Source organism: Pelophylax lessonae, assembly GCF_965119305.1.
Source record: "Pelophylax lessonae genome assembly, chromosome: 1".
Taxonomy (NCBI): Eukaryota; Metazoa; Chordata; class Amphibia; order Anura; family Ranidae; genus Pelophylax; species Pelophylax lessonae.
In genome coordinates this window covers 792,784,946-792,805,049 of record NC_138768.1, presented here as the reverse complement: position 1 = coordinate 792,805,049, position 20,104 = coordinate 792,784,946, and the positions used below count along the sequence as shown (strand labels likewise).

The window sequence follows — 20,104 nt, the reverse complement described above, 5'->3', positions numbered from 1 at the left end:
TCTACAACCAACTGCCAGACTGGGCGACAGGCTGGATAATCTAGATTCAGTAGTCACCCCAGTTGGGCTAGCGCGCGCACGCAGACCTCAATTCCACGCTAGGTTGGTCGCGACATAGCCCCACCGAACGGGGGCTGGCCTGGGAGTTAAACGCCTCACGAGGTCGCATACAACCGGGTCTCGGCCCGAGTCACAGCTTTCCTCCTGGCTGACAGCCCCCTATTTCGATGGAGAGGAGATTCTGTCTGGAGCAGTGCCCGCATGGTTCCTGGTATGGGAAGTGACTGTCCCCCCTCTCCCCCTGGAGGGTTTTGGAGTGGACGTGGGTCCCTCCATGGAACGGTCTGATCCCTTGGTTCCCCTCCTTCTCATTTAGGCACCCCCCTCATCGGTCTGGTGGTCCCTATGGGCCATGACTTCCCCCATCCACTCCACCCTCTGCTCCCTCCAGGATGGGCAAGTCGAGAGCGGGCTTATTTAGACCCGCGGACAAGGCTCCTTAAGCATGAAGGTGCGCCCTGACCTGTATCAGGGGTGGGGGGGCATCTTCGCTTGTTTCCGGACCTGTGGACTTCCCTGGTACAAGACAAGTGGGTCCAGGAAGTCATATGGTCTGGCTACAAAATCGAGTTTCACTCTTATCCCCTGGCAAGGTTCTTTCCTTCCATCTTGCACCTGTCCCCGGGCCACTTACAGGGTCTGTTTGGGGCGGTACAGGACCTGTTACTTCAAGGGGTGATTGTCCCAGTTCTGACATCGGAACGTTTTCAGGGTTTTTACTCAAACCTGTTTACAGTTCCCAGGAAGTTGAGTTGATGTCCAAAAGTATCAATATCCGTGCTATAATCCCTCCGATTACCATTCCACCTAATAAGATCCTACCTGTCCATGTCTTAGTAAAATACCCAGGTTCTAATAGCGGTCTTTCCCTAAGCTGTTTTATCGCCCCTATGAGCCTATCTTGTTCCATTTTCTTCACCGGATTTGAGACGAGTGGTCCCTATTGGAGTCACCCCCCTTTGTAGCCGGACTTGCTATCAAGGCTCTGTGGGCGCTCCCTCTTCTGGCCCTAGATACTTTGCTTTCTTGCAATGTGATAGATGTATCCAAGGTACCCTTTCTGCTATTTTTACAGCTGTGGGTGTAGACAATAGTACCTGATAAGGCCCTTCCCACCTTGGATCTGACCACTATTTTCTCTTGATTATTTTGATCCACACCCAATCCCCTGGTTGAACAAGGGTGCCCTGCTCTGCCGGAGTTTCTTGACCTGTAAGAGTTCGGAGACAACACTTCCTTAGATGTTAACAGTTTTCCCAGTTTGCTAGACCACTATCCAATTCCTCATCTTCTCTAACAAATGGCCTAAGTTGTGGGATGTAGTGCGGTCTCCTATACAATATCTCATAAGGTGTCAACCCCATTTCTGTGGGAGTTACTCTCATGCTTAGCAAGGCTATTGGCAGACACTGTACCCAGGTTTTATTTCAGTCTCTTCCATTCATTTCCTCAATTTACCCTTTAAAATACCATTATGTCTCTCCCTTCCCCCAGGACAAGGAGGAATGTCTGTTTTTATTGCCATTTCCTTAAAGGGGAAGGAGCTTCATCTTACAAACTCTGAGATCTAGCCATTATCATATATAGTATAGGGCAGTTAAAACCAGTTAGATTGTATTCAAGCAGAATAAAATGGAGTCACAGTCAGCCTTATACATAAATGATTATAAAGACATTCTTAATTTCTCTAACACTCACCCAGGCTGGTTTTTCACTGGTCTTCAGGTCCCTGGCACCAGCATGTATACTAAGGGAACCTGGCTATGAGTCCTTGTGGTTTGTGAATGGTTCCACAGCCTTTTCAGACCTGTGACTTGTCCCAGAAGGCAGTGACCAAAGCAGGGGGAGGGGGTGCCGAATTTCCGCTCAGATAACTTAGGCGGAAAAAAAAAGGTATCCAAAAGTTATACAGCAGAGGGGGAGGAGGCAGAAGAGTGAAACTTCCCCATTTAATTGTATTTCCACTTTAAGGTTAGAAGTGTGAATTATTTTATGTTTGAAATATTTGGTAACCAGGTCCTACATGCACAACTGGTTATCGGCTAAAATAATGGTTCCTCACCTAAGTCCTCAAGTACCCCCAACAATTCAAGTTTTCAGGTTTTCTTTGCACATGTGCTTTAAATCCGTGTCAATGACTTCATATTTATATATTTATATTTATGGTCTGTTTGGCAGCTTTACCTGTCCTACTTTAGGTCCTCGAGATAGACCTCAGTTGGTATAGTCTATGGTTGCCTCATAGATAGAGGTCATCTAAAGTCTAGGACCCTTTTAACTGTAGGGATTAAATTTAAAAAGGTAGTTCCCTGTTAACTGTAAAATCAGTGAAGGCAAAAGCAAGTGTAAGGGCTCTTTCACACGGCCGCTCCGTGTGAGAGCTCCGCTGCGGTCCTTTTTTTTTTTTTCCACGGAGCGGATGACATTTCTGTCATCCGCTCCGTATGCCCGCATATCATCCCATCCGTTTGCGGATGATATGCGGACATAATGTAAGTCTATGGGGGTTTGCGGATGTCAGCGGATGACACCGCTGACATCCGATTTTCCTTCCTTTCCGTTTTTTGAACGGAACAAAAATAGGGTTTTGTTCAGTTCCAAAAAACGGAACAGAACTGACAGGAAGAAAATCGGATGTCAGCGGATGGTATTCCGCTGACATCCGCAATGCCATAGACTTACATTATGTCCGCAAATCATCCGCAAAAAAATAGGATGATTTGCGGACAAGCGGAGCGGCCGTGTGAAAGAGCCCTTAGACTTAAAATTTAGGGTTGCCAAAAATATGTGACAGGTTAGATGTAAAGGAACAGTGTGGCAGCCCTACATCTGGTTTTCTAGCTAGCCCTTCTATAAACGTGAATACTTCCTCTCAGCTGGATGTTCATATTTGTCCCAGTGCAAAGAGAAGGAGAGGTGTCTATTTAATGGTGCACTTGCCAGCTTATCTCAGAGGGAAGTTTTCTAAACTTTTTTTATCCTTCAGGCAGCCATTTTGGTGGTTGACTGTCTAACCCCTAGGTATAAGATTTGCTACCCTGTCCAATTAAAAATACCCAGTTTGGCTAACTGTCATGTTGTGCCCCTTTCACACTGGCGGAGTTTACCAGTGGATATGACCGCTCAGCAGGGGATCTCCCCACTGATCCTCACTGAGCAGGTGGATGCTCTTTCTGGGCTGTCGGATGGAAACATACCGCCAGTCTCCTTCCATCCGACTATCATCTAAACCAGGGGTCTTCAAACTATGGCCCTCCAGTTGTTCAGGAACTACAATTCCCATCATGCCCAGTCGTGTCTGTGAATGTCAGAGTTTTACAATGCCTCATGGGATGTGTTCCGCAACAGCTGGAGGGCCGTAGTTTGAGGATCCCTGATCTAAACCAATCAGTTTTTAGTGGACAGGATTGGATCTGATGTCGGCGGGTGTCAACGGACACGTCCATTTACCTCTGCCGCTCCATTGAGAGCAATGGATGGTCTGATTGGGTCCGCCTGAAAAACTGACTGGCAGACCCGAACGGTCTGTTCGTGTAAAAGGGGTCTAAAAGTCTGTGAGTGGAAATCCTCACAACCTTTAGGTCACAAGGCCCTATATTTCAGACTAATTATAACATTTTAAAGGAAACTTTATTAAGGAATATATTTAGGCTCTCATTGCTTCTATTCTAAGAATACTAGTTCACTGGCTGCCATTCTGATCATTGTGATGGCGTCAGTACTTTCTGGGTCAGTGACCTGGGACTCATTTGCAGAAGGTACTTTTTTTTTTTTTCTTTTTAGTATTGGATAGAGTGGAGATGGATAAGAACACCTGTCAGTTTTTATTGCTGTCTGTGCCCCCATTAGAGAGAATTACCCTCTCTAGGTGTCCTGTTTTCCATTATCATTGAAAGTGAAAGTAAAATAAAATATAAAATTTTGGGTTGTCACCAGAAAAGTAATAGGGGTGAAATCTTCCAATGGTACAATAGATCTGGTGACCTGGGGGCCCCGAAAAATTCCATTAATCCAGTTTTAAACCCAAAAAGCAAACATTTCATGTATTGGAGCTTACCAATTCTTAGATGCGATGTCTGCATTCATTTTTTTTTTTTTTTTTTTTTTTAAGGCTTTCTTTCTTCTATTTTCATTTGGTGATCCATTCAGCAAGTCTGTTGTTTTTCAAAAACACAAGCTCTCCAGCAGAATGTATCAGTTTACATGGATGAGACAAACCATTTAACACTGACAAGGGTGCTTAAAATAATCAGCTTTCATTATTCATGTAAATCTTTATCCCAAAAGGAAAAACTGTTTGCTGTAGCGGATTATAAAGTGTGAGCTGGAGTTTGACTTCAATTTGTTAGTGTATTTAAAGTTGCTCTTCGGCCTTTAAAAAAAATTAAAGCCAGCAGCCACAAATACTGTAGCTGCTAACTTTTAATAAAAGGACACTCAGCTGTCCAGGGGACCTGCGCCATGCTCACTCAAACCGCATCTTCGCTGATCTTTGGGTCCTGGTATGTTTACGGGGGGCAGATGGCTGTGATTCCTTGCGGCTTCACTGCCGGCTGCCCACTGCGCATTTTATATGGTTCTACAGCCTTCTGGGACCTGTGACGTGTCCCAGAAGATTGCCGGGGGAGATGAGGAGTGGTCAATGATAACTTCTGGCCGTGGCAATCCGACTGGCAAGTACATGTCAAAAGAGGAGGGAGGGGGGCATAAGGTGTTGCTTCTTCCATTTCAGGGTGAAGTTCAACTTTAACCACCTCAATACTGGGCACTTAAACCCCCTTCCTTCCCAGACCAATTTTCAGCTTTCGGTGCTCTCGCACTTTGAATCACAATTACTCAGTCATGCTACACTGTACCCAAATTAATTTTTTATCATTTTGTTCCCACAAATAGAGCTTTCTTTTGGTGGTATTTATTCACCGCTGGATTTTTTATTTTTTGTGATATAAGCGAAAAAATAGCGAAAAAAAAAAATAAAAAAATTATATTTTCTATTGTCTGTTTTAAAAGAAATCCAATAAAATCAAATTTTGTCATAAATTTAGGCCAAAATGTATTCTGCTACATGTCTTTGGTAAAAAAAAATCCTGATAAGTGTATGAAAATAGGTTTTTGTGAAAGTTAGAGCGCCCTCAAGCTAGGCTACGCATCATTGAAAATTTAACAGTCCTGATGTACTGACTACCTATCTCATTTCTTCAGGCCCTAAAATGTCAGGAGAGTACAAATACCCCCCAAATTACCACTTTTTGTAAAGAGGACAGTCCAAGGTATTTAGTAAGAGGCATAGTGAGTTTTTTGAAGTTGCAATTTTTTGGCCACAATAGTTTTGGTAATGAAGATTTTTTTTTTTCCCACAAAATTGTTAAATTAACAAGGTATTTCTCACACATGACATACATAAACTTGCAAATACACCCCAAAATATATTCTGCTACTCCTCCTGAGTATGGCGATACCACATGTGTGAGACTTTTCCACAGCCTGGCCACATACAGAGGCCCAACTTTCAAGTAGCACGGTCAGGCGTTCGAAAGCCATAAATTACACATTTCATTTCCTAACAACCTATCACATTTTTGAAGGCCCTGGAGCACCAGAACAATGGAATTACCCACAAAATGACCCCATTTTGGAAAGAAAACACCCCAATGTATATTCTATGAGGCATTATGAGTCTTTTGAAGATGTCATTTTTTTCCACAAGTTTTTGGAAAATGTGGAAAAAATAAAAACGTATTTTTTTTTACACAAAGTTGTCCATTTCTAAGATATTTCTAATACAAAGCATGTACATAGCAAAAATTACACCCCAAAATGCATTCTGCTACTCGTCCTGAGTACGGCGATACCACATGTGTGACACTTTTCCACAGCCTGGCCACATACAGAGGCCCAACATCCAAGTAGCACAGTCAGGCTTCTAACACATAGCATGTACAGATCAAGAATTACAACCCAAAATACATTCTGCTGAGCAAAGGGTAAAAAATAATGATTACCTGTGGTTTTAGCAGGCACGAATACGGTCCCAGCACAGGAAAAGCATTGGTCCAGGCAGCCAATGGAGATGTTCAGGAATTTTCCAGGCAGCAGGCAGGGATTTTCCAAAGTATTGGTCCTGGCAGTAGTTCAGTTAGCAGGCATAGTCATGGCCAGTTCAGGTGGCAGGCATAGGCATGGCCAGTTCAGGTGGCAGCACTATAAGGCTTGGGGGCCTTGGTCAGGTAAGACCTGAGGATAGGGGTAGAGGCTTCTCCCACCCAAATCTCTTTGAAGCCTCCGAGATCCAGACCCTAATCCGAGAAAACAAAAACCTGGAGAAAAAAGTTTTCTCCACTCGGAATTTCTATTCTGGAGCCCCTCACCTGTGTGAGACCCCTGTGTTGAATAGTACAGTGGCAGAGCAAATAATCAGTTCCAGGAGGCAGGCAAAAAGAATGGTCATTCAACAGTCCGGGTCATACACAGAAATAGCAGAAACTGGAAAAATATCTTCACATCATAGTCGATAAACAGTCCGGGTCATACACAGAAATAGCAGATAGTGGAAACTGGGAAAATGTCTTTACTAATAGTGTACTGAAGTGTGATAAACACGATAGCACCCTACAATACAGAGGCCTGGCTGGGAGGGACATTGGGGACAGTAGTATCTGGTGTCGCGGCGAATTCCTCTACTTGAACATACACAACATTTTTTTTTGGTGTCTGCGGCCTGTGCGGGTAGGAGGGAGGATATCCGGGAAGTGCCTTTCATGAAGTCTGGCTAATGCATCAGAGCGAATTTGTTCGGGGGGGGGTGGCCATGGGGATAGAGAAGGGCCATGATAACGTCCTCTTGAAATTTTAAATAGGTTAGGGATCCTTGGGTACACTTGGAAAAAATGACATAGGAATTGAACAGGGCTAGCTGAATTATATAAATGGCGACTTTTTTATACCAGAACAGTGATCTCCTGGTGGCCAAGTAGGGCTGCATCAGCTGGTCGCTCATATCCACCCCCCCCCATGAATAGGTTATATTCATGGATGCATTTTGGCTTCTGGATGGGACCTCGTCTTGTCTGAAGTTCCACCAGGGTGTCCTCATGTATTGTGGAAAGGATGTAGACGTCCCTTTTATCTTTCCACTTCAGAGCTAGCACCTCTTCATTGCGCATACTGGCTTTTTCCCCCCGATTTATTCTTTGGCTGATCAATCTCTGTGGGAAGCCCTTGCATTTGGACCGTGCTGTCCCGCAGGCCACAGTCTTTTTTAGGTATAGATGGCGGAAAAGTGGGAGACTTGTATAAAAATTGTCAACATATAGGTGGTAACCCTTCCCAAGCAGTGGTTCAATCAGCTGCCAGACAATTTTGCCACTTGTCCCTATATAGGTAGGGCACCCAGGGGGGTTTATCTGACTGTCCTTTCCCTCATAAATGTTGAAATCAAAAATGTAGCCCGTGGCCCTGTTGCATACTTTGTAAAACTTTACCCCATATCTGGCACGTTTACTTGGGAGGTATTGTTTTATCCCAAGCCTTCCGGTGAAGTGGACTAGGGATTCATCCACACAAATGTTTTTATCAGGGGTAAACATTTGCTTGAAGCTGGAGCAAAGAAAATTGATTAGGGGCCGAATTTTGAATAATTTATCATAATTTGGATGATTTCGGGGGAGGCACTGGGCATTGTCGTTGAAATGTAAAAATCGCATTATCATTTCATAACGGGTTCTGGGCATCAAAGAGGAGTAGACTGGCATATGATGGCAAGGTACGGTAGACCAGTAGGAATGGAGTTCATTTTTTTTTGTCAGACCCATGTTGAGGGTCAGTCCAAGGAAAAGTTTAAATTCTTCCACGGTGAGGGGTTTCCAAACAAAGGGGCGGGCATAGGATGAATCCGGATTGCTGGCAATATGTTGGCTGGCGTACAGATTACACTGCTCCACGATGTAGTTCAGCAGATCATCCGTGAAAAACAAATGAAAATAATAAAGTGGGGTTACATTATCCGATTGGATTTGAGGGCCTGGCTGTGCTGTAAAAGGGGGAATTACAGGTTCTGCTGAAGTATCGGGCAGCCATGTCGGATATAACAGAACATCCGGAAGGCTAGTATGGGCCCTGCCTCGTTGTGGGTGGGACGCCCCGTTACCAGCAGCTGGCCTGTCATGCAGGGATGATGCCCTGTTTGCGCTTGCCACTGCACTAGGACTTGCTGCACTGCTGGTGGATGCCTGCGGAGTTGTTGCGCGGCTGGTGGATGCCTGCGGAGTTGTTGCGCGGCTGGTGGATGCCTGCGGAGTTGTTGCGCAGCTGGTGGATGCCTGCGGAGTTGTTGCGCGGCTGGTGGATGCCTGCGGAGTTGTTGCGCTGCTGGTGGAAGCCTAAGCCTGCTCAAATCTCCTGATCCTCTTTGTAAGGATTCTGTCATCCTCCGTTTCCATTTCTGAGCCACTGCTTTCTACTGGCTCATACTCGCTATCCGAGTCTGACGGAGAGAGTTCCCCGGTACTCTCATCCGACATACTCTGAATAATTTGGACAGCCTCCTCGCTGCTATAAAATTTTTTCGCCATGTGGACAGATGATTTCTGGGACAGGTGTTGAAGTGAGATGCGGCAGATGTTCACTGGGACAGGTGCGTCAGATCACGGACAGGTGTAGCAGATCAGGTGACGATGTGCGTGGGAGGATCCAAGGACAGATCTGTCAGATCAGACAGGTGTAGCAGATCAGGTGACGATGTGCGCGGGATGATCCACGGACAGATGTGTCAGATCAGACAGGTGTAGCAGATCAGGTGACGGTGTGCGCGGGATGATCCACTGACAGATGTGCGCCTGATGATTTTTATATCGGTGTTTTGGGACACTGTGTTTTGGGGACACTATGTTTGGGGACACTGTGTTTTGGGGACAATAACAGGGTGATCAGTGTGTTATTAGCAAAAAAAAATGCTTCAAACTCACTGATCCCCTGGCTGCAGCACAGATTCTCTTCTTCTCCTCACTGACAGGATCTGTGTGAGGAAAAGAAGAGATCAAAGCCATTACAACGGCTGTATTTACATTACATGACAACTGTGATTGGACACAGCTGTCATGTAATCAGGAGGGCCAATCACAGGGCCCTCCTGCCGAATGTTGTTGCCGTGTGTCCGAGCGACACAGGCACATCGAGATCGCGCCGCTGTGCGTGCCCGCGGCGGCGCGATCTCTCTCCTTCTGAAGGACGTTCTGAAGGACGAGACTCCCGCCCGGCCGTATATCTACAATGGCCCGGGTGGGAGGTAGTTAAATCTGCTAATACCTTTATCACTACCCTCTCCCAAGACTGACAATCTTGCTGTATGCTGTGCCTCCTGTTTTCATTCATCCAGAGAGGTGTCTCACAAATACAGGAGGTGTGTTACTAACCAGATCACCAGATGAGGACCGAGGGGAAAAAAGCCAAAGAAAATAAAAATGATAGAGTTGCCACATCTAATGCTTATTAAGCTGCAATATAATACATTTTTTATTCTGGGTTTAATACTGCTTTAATTTTCAAGGATTTCCTCTTACTTTTTTGTTTGGCTACAGGACACTACGTGAGGGGAAATTGACAGGGCTTTAACCCTTCATTGCTCTATACAAAATAAAAAGTTTTGCCTATAGTTCTACCTAAATTTTTATTACTTTTCTAGGTCAGTGTCTAAGAAAATACTTAAAGGAGAAGTACAACCCATGCTCGTTTGGCTGTGCTTCTCCTGTGTATCACAGGAGTGCAGTTCGTTTTGCACTCCTTTTACCTGTTTTCAGGAGACAGCGGGCTGAAGTCCACTGTCTGCTGATATCACAGAGCCGGTCCAAGCTTGGGCAAGATCGCTACAATGCAGAGTCGGTATCCACCCAAATGCCTGGACCGGCACCCGGCTCAGCCCCTCAGTGAAACGCCCAGTTAGTGCGGGGGCGGGGGGGGGCAGAGCAGAGAGCTGCTGCTCGACAGTCACCAGCTCTCTGCTCAGTCTTGGAGCCGGCGGGGGACAGATGCAGCATCCAACTAGGTAAGTATGCTTTAATGGAAAATGGATTCCCATACTTTTCTTTTAAGCCAATAGCAACTAGTATTTTTAGAAGATATTCAGCAATGACATCTGACATATTCTTCTCATTGTAAGTTACCGCTAAGTTTGGGCAGCATATAGTCCATGTAAAGACATAGGGCTCCATTAATCAAGATCGATAAGCTGATTTTACACCACTGCTTATTCATTTTCAATTCACAAGCATAAATGTCCTCATGATGTGTAATCTTTATTTTTCTTTCATGTGAATTGAATATTGTTTTGCTAAAAGCCCTATTTTCCCATTACTGGTTATTTTAACTTATAAAGTGTTATTTTATCAGCACTTCAAATGACTGTTTTTTCTTCCCTCGTACATAGTTATTGAAGCTCCCAGTTATCACCAGCCTGAAGCTGATGTTATTTTAAGGGGGTGATAACTTGTGTGATCTTTATGAATCAACTTTTACATTAAATATTTTGTGACGTGGTAAAATACCACCATCATACAGAGCTGACTAAATCGTGCATTTTTTGGATTAATATCGGAGACTCAGCGGGTTAATAAGTTGTGGTGTCAAGGAAAAAAATCTCCGGAAGAAGAGAAAACTGATTTGTGAATTGAGCCTCTGGAATGAAAAAGTGAAAGTGTGGATGTTTTGTGTTTTGGCACCATCTCATGGCCAGGTATTTTGTTACATCATCGCTCACAAGTTTCCGGATGAAAAATACCAATTCTGCTTATAGATCTTCATCCTTTTACTTTTAAAATTCATTTTTTTTGAGGGGGAGATTCTAGAATGTTTCCAGAGGGAATTAGGACTATCTGCTACAATGTTCTGATCCTGTGTATTTCAGCCAAAGACATAGTGCAGTTCCATCTACCAGTGAAATCTTTCCTAAACACACAAAATCATTAGAATACGATACCTAAAATAATAATAATAATACAGAACAATAAAATCACAGTGGATTTTTTATTCTGATCAGCAGGGATAAGCCCAATGTTTATGTTGAACTTGTGTTAAGACCAAACCTTGGCTGTTTAGGTGCTCATCCAATTGTTGGACTGTTTCCTAGTTCGGCAGGAGCAAAATATCTTCAATAGTAGCAGGTTGTCTACTGTTACTAAATGTGGCAGCTTTCTTTATGTCAGTGATTTGTTAAAGGAGATGTACAGCCAAAGCTCGTTTGGCTGTATATCTCCTATGGATTACAAGAGTGCAGTTCGTTCTGCACTCCTGTGACCTATTTTCAGCAGAGAACGTACTGAAGTTTTCTCTCTGCTGACATCACAAAAGTCGATCCAGGCACCGCGTCATCACGACAATGGAGGTCGGGATCCGCCAGGTGCCTGGCCCAACACCCGCCTCAGCCTCTCAGCGAGCTGGTGAGAGCCTGAGCCAGCCGCTTCCCACCCCTCCACAGCCCAGCATTTCAGTGAGCGAAGAGGGGGCAGAGCGGAGAGCTGCTGACTGACAGTCAGCAGCTCTCTGCTCAGGGAGCTGTCAGAACTGAGCGATCGATGGTGTTCGATCGCTCCGTTTTCAGCGAAGAGATGCCGGGGGACAGATGCAGCATCGGACTGATGTTGCATCCACCTAGTTAAGTATAAATTAAAACAAAAAAAAAAAACTCAAACTTCTCTTTTAAGGAAGCAGCGGGTCCATAGTAACCAGTGACATCAACCGGTCCCATTTATTTACTGACCAGAAATCCCTGGACATGTGAACAAAGGGGTGGGGATAGCACTGACAAATATGGGCACATGGATTGTGTCAGCGACGGTTGGGATTTTTCTTTTAATTCGGCATGTCGGCTGTCATTATTCATAGTGGTTGATGTGGATCTGCATTGCTAGACGACACGATTGACAATAGATGTACGTTGTAGAGCTTTTTAGTGGGTTTTTATTTTCTAATTGCTATGAAGAAGAGTGATGTCATTGTTTGTTTTTTTGTGAATGAGTGAATAGAGGGGTTTGCTTGCTTGGACAAGGCTCTGGTATAGATCTTTGGGGGGGACCTCATGCTTTTTTGTCATTTTTTTTTTTCATGGTTCTTGCCCTAAGGTCTGGTATAGATGAAGAAAATTGCCAGCTATTTACAAAAAGAAGTAAAGCCTCCAGTGACCGCATTTTTTTAAATGTTATTTTTAATGCTTTTTCATTTAACAGAGGGCAGTCTTGGAAATTAACTATTTTGGTATGTAGAAACACTGCTAATGTTTACGTTTTCCATTGGAAAATAGCAATAAATGTTGTCTGTGTTTTGTCTTTGTTTAGATCAATAACATTGGGAAACTGAAGGATTTTCTCCTGGAGCACAGGAAGGACTATATCAATGCTTGCAGGTCAGCCTTTTTTAACGTAAAATTTTTGATTTTATATTGGGATTTGGGTGGTCACTGGAGATCCTCCATTTGACTCAAAGTGGGGGTGTATGACAAAGCATATTATTTAAAGTGGTTGTAAACATGAAATATGAACAAAGCATATCCTCCTATGGTGTGTACTTGTCTCAATTAGGAACATGAAGTGTCATTTCTGTCTGCTGCATCATTCCTCTATCAGCATGTAAGGGGTAGGGCGATAGGGTGGTCATCACCTCCTCCCATGTTTCCCTCCTCGTTGGGCGCCAAGCAAGAGTTATGTAAGTGGCCTACCGGGGTGGTTTCTTCTGGGCTACGGTAGGCACTTTGGCAGGATGCTCTGGGAGGGGGGGGGGGTGATACCCCCTGACTCTCTTCTCATCTACGCCTCTAATCGACACATACCCTGTCGTGAAATTGCACAAGAGACCAATCTTTCTGTGGGAACGGTGGACACAATCATTCACGAACATTGGCCTTTTCGAAAAGTTAGTGTACGCTGGGTACCAAGATATCTTTCTGCTTTTGACCAGCACAGAAGAGTTGAAGTCCACACTGTGTTGAAGGAGCATTTTGACAGGGAAGGCCATGATTTTCTGGATCACATAATTACATGTGATGAAACCTGGGCACACCATTTCACTCCGGAATCAAAACGAACATCAAGGCAGTGGAAGCATGTGGACTCCCCTCCCCACCAGCAAAAAAACAATTTGAACAATTGCATCTGCAGTTAGTGATGGCAAGTGTTTTCAGGAACAAATGTGATGTTATTCATGTGGATTTTCTACCCCGTGGTACCTCTATCAAGAGTGAATATCACGGTCCTGTTCTGAGTGATGTGCATACGTGTCTGCAGAAAAAGGGGCCTGGTTTGATCGCTAAGGGTGTACTGTTTCTCCAGGACAACGCACCAGCTCATACCGCTCACTTCACTGTACATTATACAATGTGTACAAGGGTTCAGGTTTACTGACAAATCTTTCAATGCCAAAGCTTTCCATGCCTTAGGTAAATGCTAGGATAAGTGTATAAATGTAGCAGGGGAGTAATAATAAATGCAACCTCCACCCCTTGAAATTTGTTCTTTTATTATATAAACTCAAAAGTCCCTATTTGACTTGAACGTCCCTCACGTATATCTCTCTTGTGCTCTCTCTCTCTCTCTCTCTCTCTCTCTCTCTCTCTCTCTCTCTCTCTCTCTCTCTATATATATATATATATATATATATATATATATATATATATATATATATATATATATATATATATATATACACACTGCCTTGCAAAAGTATTCACCCCTTTGGCATTTTTCGTGTTTTGTTACCTCACAACCTTACATAGTAGGTGAGGTTGAATAAAGACTATAGACCTGGAATTAACATGGATTGTTTGAGGATTTGCATCATTTAATTTACAGAACATGCCCATAACTTTAAAGATTTTTTTTTTTTTATTGTGAAGCAAACAACAAATAGGACAAAATAACAGAAAAAGTCAATGTGCATAACTATTCACCCCCCTAAACTCAATACTTTGTAGGGCCACCTTTTGCGGTAATCACAGCTCCAAGTCGCTTTGGATAAGTCTCTATGAGCTTGCCACATCTTACCACTGGGATTTTTGGCAATTCCTCCTTGCAAAACTGCTCCAGCTTCTTCAAGTTGGATGGTTTGCCCTTGTGAACAGCAATCTTTGAGTCTGACCACAGATTTTCTATTGGATTGAGGTCTGGGCTTTGACTAGGCCATTCCAACACATTTACATGTGTTGCTTTAGCAGTGTGTTTGGGGTCAATGTCCTGCTGGAAGGTGAACCTCCGTCCTAGCCTCAAATCACGCACAGAGTGGTACAGGTGTTGCTCAAGAATATCTCTGTATTTAACACCATCCATCTTTCCCTCAACACTGACCAGTTTCCCAGTCCCAGCTGCTGAAAAACATCCCAACAGCATGATGCTGCCACCACCATGTTTCACTGTGGGGATGGTGTTCTGTGGGTGATGTGATGTGATGTGTTGGGTTTGTGCCAGACATAGCGTTTGCTTTGATGGCCGAAAAGTTCAATTTTTGTCTCATCAGACAAGAGCACCTTCCTCCATAAATTTTGGAAGTTTCTAACGTGCCTTTTGGAAAATTTGGTGTTAACCACTTAAGCCCCGGAAGATTTTACCCCCTTCCTGACCAGGCCCTATTTTGCGATTCGGCACTGCGTGACTTTTAACAGACAATTGCGCGGTCGTGCGACGCTGTACCCAAATGAAATTGACGTCCTTTTTTTCCCACAAATAGAGCTTTCTTTTGGTGGTATTTGATCACCTGTGCGATTTTTTACTTTTTGCGCTGTAAACAAAAAAAGAGCGACAATTTTGAAAAAATAACAATATTTTTCACATTTTTTTTATATGAAATTCCCCCCAAAAAAATGTAAAAATCAAATTTGTTTAACATTTTTGGCCAATTTGTTTTCTGCTACATATGTTTGGTAAAAAAAAATCGCAATAAGCGTATTTTGATTGGTTTGCGCAAAAATTATTGCGTTTTACTAACTAAGGGAAAGATTTCTGTCATTTTTGTTTTTTTTTTTTTAATGAGTAATGACGGCGATCTGCGATTTTTTTTTTTTTTTTTTTTTTTTTGCGGGACTGCGACATTGCGGCGGACAGATCGGACCCTTGACTGACATTTTTGGGGGTACCAGTGACATTACTACAGTAATCAGTGCTATACATATGCACTGTTACTGTAAAAATGACACTGGCAGGGAAGGGTTTTACTTTATTGGAGAGGCATGGGTTAAATGTGTCCCTAACTGTAAAGGGGCGTGGCTTTTCATGTAACCACAGAAATATATGAAATATATGATCCTACATAGCAGGACCGTATGATCTCTGCAGTTACACAAGGGAGAATGACAGGCGGCTTTGTTTACAATTTCTCCCTCTGCACCGGACGATCGCGAGTGACCGGCGGACATCGGGTCCGCACAGTCACATGCACGGACTTGTTAGGGAACGAGCGGGGGCGGGAGCCCGCCTCTGGCGGTGCGCGCTCGCCCCCTAAGGGCTCACAGGCAAGTGACATAGCCCTACGTCACTTTGCCTGTACGCGGCTGACCGCCGCAGTAAATAGTCGTGCGGCGGTCGGCAAGCGGTTAAAGCTCTCACTCTCTTATACTGGTCACTGGAAGTTCAACTTGGCACCTCATGGCAAAGAACTCTGAGGATCTGAAAAAAGGATTGTTGCTCTACATAAAGATAGCTTAGGCTGTAAGAAGATTGCCAAAACCCTGAAACTAAGCTGCAGCATGGTGGCCAAAACCATACAGCGATTTAACAGAACAGGTTGCGCTCATCACAGGCCTCGCCATGGTCTACCAAGAAGTGGAGTGCACGTGCTTAGTGTCATATCCAGAGGTTGTCTTTGGGAAATAGACGTATGAGTGCTGCAGAGGTTGAAGGGGTGGGGGTTCAGCCTGTCAGTGCTCAGACCATGCACCGCACACTGCATCAAATTGGTCTGCATGGCTGTTGTCCCAGAAGGAAGCCTCTTCTAAAGATGTTGCACAAGAAAGCCTGCAAACAGTTTGCTGAAGACAAGCAGACTAAGGACATGGATTAGTGGAACCATGTCCTGTGGTCTGATGAGACCAAATTAACCTTTTTTGGTTCAGATGGTCTTAAGTGTGTGTGGCGGCAACCAGGTGAGGAGTACAAAGACAAGTGTGTCTTGTCGACAGTCAAGCATGGTGGTGGGAGTGTCATGGACTGGGGCTGCATGAGTGCTGCCAGCACTGGGGAGCTACAGTTCATTGATGGAACCATGAATGCCCACATGTACTGTGACATACTGAAGCAGAGCCATGATCCCCTCCCTTTAGAGACTGGGCCGCAGGGCTTTATTCCAACATAAAGACCCCAAACACCCGTACAAGATGAACAATGCCTTTTTAAAGAAGGTGAGGGTAAAGGTGATGGACTTGCCGAGCATGTTTCCAGACCTAAACCCTATTGAGCATCTGTGAGGCATCTTCAAATGGAAGGTGGAGTAGCGCCAGGTCTCTAACATCCACCAGCTCCGTGATGTCATCATAGAGGAGTAGAAGAGGACTCCAGTGGCAACCTGTGAATCTCTGGTTAACTCCATGCCCAAGAGGGTTAAGGCAGTGCTGGAAAATAATGGTAGCCACACAAAATATTGACACATTGGGCCCAATTTTGGCATTTTTACTTAGTGGTGTACTCACTTTTGTTGTCAGCGGTTTAGACATTAATGCAGTGTTTCTCAACTCCGGTCCTCAGGGCACACTAACAGGCCAGATTTTAAGTATTACCTTGGGGAGATGCAGACTAGAATACTGCAATCATTGAGCAGCAAATTATATCACCTGTGATGTATTTCAGTTTTCTTGCAAACCTGGCCTGTTAGTGTGCCCTGAGGACCGGAGTTGAGAAACACTGCATTAATGGCTGTGTGTTGAGTTATTTTGAGTGGACAGCAAATTTACACTGTTATACAAGCTGTACACTCACTATACATTGTAGCAAAATGTAATTTCTTCAGTGTTGTCACATGAAAAGATATAATAAAATATTTAGAAAAATGTGAGAAGTGTACTCACTTTTGTGAGATACTGCGTGAGTGTGTATATGTGTGTGTATGTATGTATGTATGTATGTATATATATATATATATATATATATATATATATATATATATATATATATATATATATATATATATATATATATATATATATATAATATAATATACACACTACTTTGCAACAGTTTTAGATATGTGTGAAAAAAATGCTGTAAATGAAGAATGCTTTCAGAAATGGAGGTTAATAATTTATTTTCTATAGTAAACTCTATTACACCACTTGTACCTACAGGTAAGCCTATAGTATGGCTTACCTGTAGGTACTGTGAATATCGCCTTAACTTGCATAATTTAGGAGATATTCAGAGTGAATGCAGCCGGTGACATCACCGGCGCATTCACTCTGAAGGTCTGGCTTTCGGACCTTTCGAGTCAGTGCCGTAAACAGTGCGGCTCCTTTTTTTTACCACCTGTGGTTTACTACCACTTTAACAAAATGAAAAGTAGATGAACCGAGGAGAAATCCAAAATCAAATTATTATTTGGTGTGATCACCCTTTTGCCTTCAAAATGTCATCCGTTCTTCAATTCTTGTAGTTGCACACAGTGCTTGTGCACGCTGTCTGGGATTACATAAAGAAACAGAAGTATTTGAGACTGCCTTCAACCACTGGAGATCTGTAGTCAGTTCTCCAAGATGTTTGAAACAACCTACCTTCCTTCAAAAACCAGAGTGCTAGTGTACCTAGAAGAATTGATGCTGGTTTGAAGCCACAGGGTGGTCAGACCAAATAATAATTTGATTCATATTTTTCTTCTGTTCGCTCCCTTTGCATTTTGTAAATTGATAAATATAAACAATTAAAACCTATATTTTTGAAAATATTCTTACTTTACAGAATTACTTTTTTTTTTTTTTTCAACAATACATTTTTATTAAGTTTTATAAACATACACAGACATTTTCAGCAAAAATATAATATCCTAGCATTCAACCCTCCACCAACATTTTATACTAAATAATTTATATATAATACATTCTCAAAATCATGGTGTTGGAGTTAAATAACCAATAAATAGAAAAATAGAAAAAAACAGAGGGAAAAAAACCCCTATACTAGTCTCATTCTTAGAGAGGATCCTCCATCTAACCTTTCCAAGGCCACTATTCATATATTAAACAATATCCCCTTACCTATCAAAATCCCTTGAATAGAACCACATAATTTTACTTTTATTGTTAACCCATCAGGAGTTTCTCATATTCCTCAGTATGTTTAAATGCAAGCCACGTTTCCCAAGTCTTTGAATATCTATCAATAATGTCCCTGGCAATAGCCAGGGTTTCCTCTAAATAATCCTATCAATTGATTTCAGCCATTCTTTAACCACTTCCTTACCGAGTCATGTAAAATGACGTCGGCAAGGTGGTTGTCTAGATCCGGGCCGCCGTCATATGACGTCGGCCCGTTCTAGCTGCTACTGCGCGCCCCCGGCGGCGCGCAGCGGCGCGATCAGGGATGAGGCTCGTCCCTCGGACATAGCCCATCACTGATCAAGGTAAACAGCCAATAGAAATTGGCTGTTTACCACGTGATCGGCTGTGTCAATCACAGCCGATCACATGAGCGGCTCCAGCCGCTCGTTCTCTCTGCAATGCGCGCCCCCGGGGGCGCGCAGAGCAGCGATCGGGGACGAGGCTCGTCCCTCGGACAGAGTCGATCCCCGATCTAGGTAAAGAGCCAATGAAATTGGCTCTTTACCACGTGACCGGCTGTGTCCAATCACAGCCGGTCACAAATGTCAACAGAGAACACGGTAACTAGCTGTCACCGTGTTCTCCTCCTCACACACTGATCCTGTGTGAGGAGGAGAGTGTGGTAACAGCTAGTTACCAACTACAGTGCACCCCAACCACACTGATTGCCCCCCCCCAATAAAGAGCACCTGTCACTAGCCCATCAAAGTACCCGAGTACCTGTCATCAGGTACTCAGATGACAGGTACTCGGGTACTCTGATGGGCTGGTGACAGGTATTCGGGTACTCTGATGACAGGTACTCGGGTACTCTGATGACGGATACTCTGATGACAGGTACTCGGGTACTCTGATGACGGGTACTCGGGTACTCTGATGACGGGTACTCGGGTACTCTGATGACGGGTACTCGGGTACTCTGATGACGGGTACTCGGGTACTCTGATGACGGGTACTCGGGTACTCTGATGACGGGTACTCGGGTACTCTGATGACGGGTACTCGGGTACTCTGATGACGGGTACTCGGGTACTCTGATGACGGGTACTCGGGTACTCTGATGACAGGTACTCGGGTACTCTGATGACAGGTACTCGGGTACTCTGATGACAGGTACTCGGGTACTTTGAGTACCTGTCAACGGAGTACCCGTCATCAGAGTACCTGAGTACCTGTCACCTACCCATCAGAGTACCCGAGTACCTTCCACCTGCTCATCAGAGTACCTGACGCCTGAAGTACCCAAGTACTTGCCGCCTGCTCATCAGTACCCATCACTACTCATCAGTACTCATCAGTACCTATCACGTATCAGTACTGATCATCAGTACCCATCAGTACAGTATCACCTATCAGTATCAGTACTACTCATCAGTACCTATCACCTGCCTGTCACCTGCCCATCAGAGTACCCGAGTACCTGTCACCTGCCTATCGGAGTACCCGAGTACCTGCCACCTGCTCATCAGTACCAGAGTACCTGTCACCTGCCCAACAAAGTACCCGAGTACCTGTCACCCTTCATACAGCCACCATGTCCAAGTCCAAAAAGGTTTATATACGTCGTCCGTTTAAACCTAAATACCGGTGTTATGGTAGCAGATAGCTGCCATAACCCTGGTATTTTTTTAAACGGTGGACGGTTGGCTTTCCGATAAGGGTGGTCCCAGCGGCGGATTCGCCGTGGGATCACCCTTCCGGGATGGCGGAAGAGGTGCCCCCCCCCCCCTCCCGACGCGTTCCGGTCCTTTTCCCCGCTTACCGGACCCG

General features: G+C 44.2%; 1 protein-coding gene across 1 annotated transcript in view; it reads left to right on the top strand.

Moving 5' to 3' along the window:
• Nucleotides 1-20,104, top strand: part of STX18 (syntaxin 18) — a 310,842-nt gene that overhangs the window by 117,885 nt on the left and 172,853 nt on the right. The window contains exon 2 of the mRNA XM_082243526.1: nt 12,384-12,451. Within this exon, the coding sequence (XP_082099652.1) occupies nt 12,384-12,451 (68 nt within the window). The remainder of the gene's footprint in view (nt 1-12,383; nt 12,452-20,104) is intronic.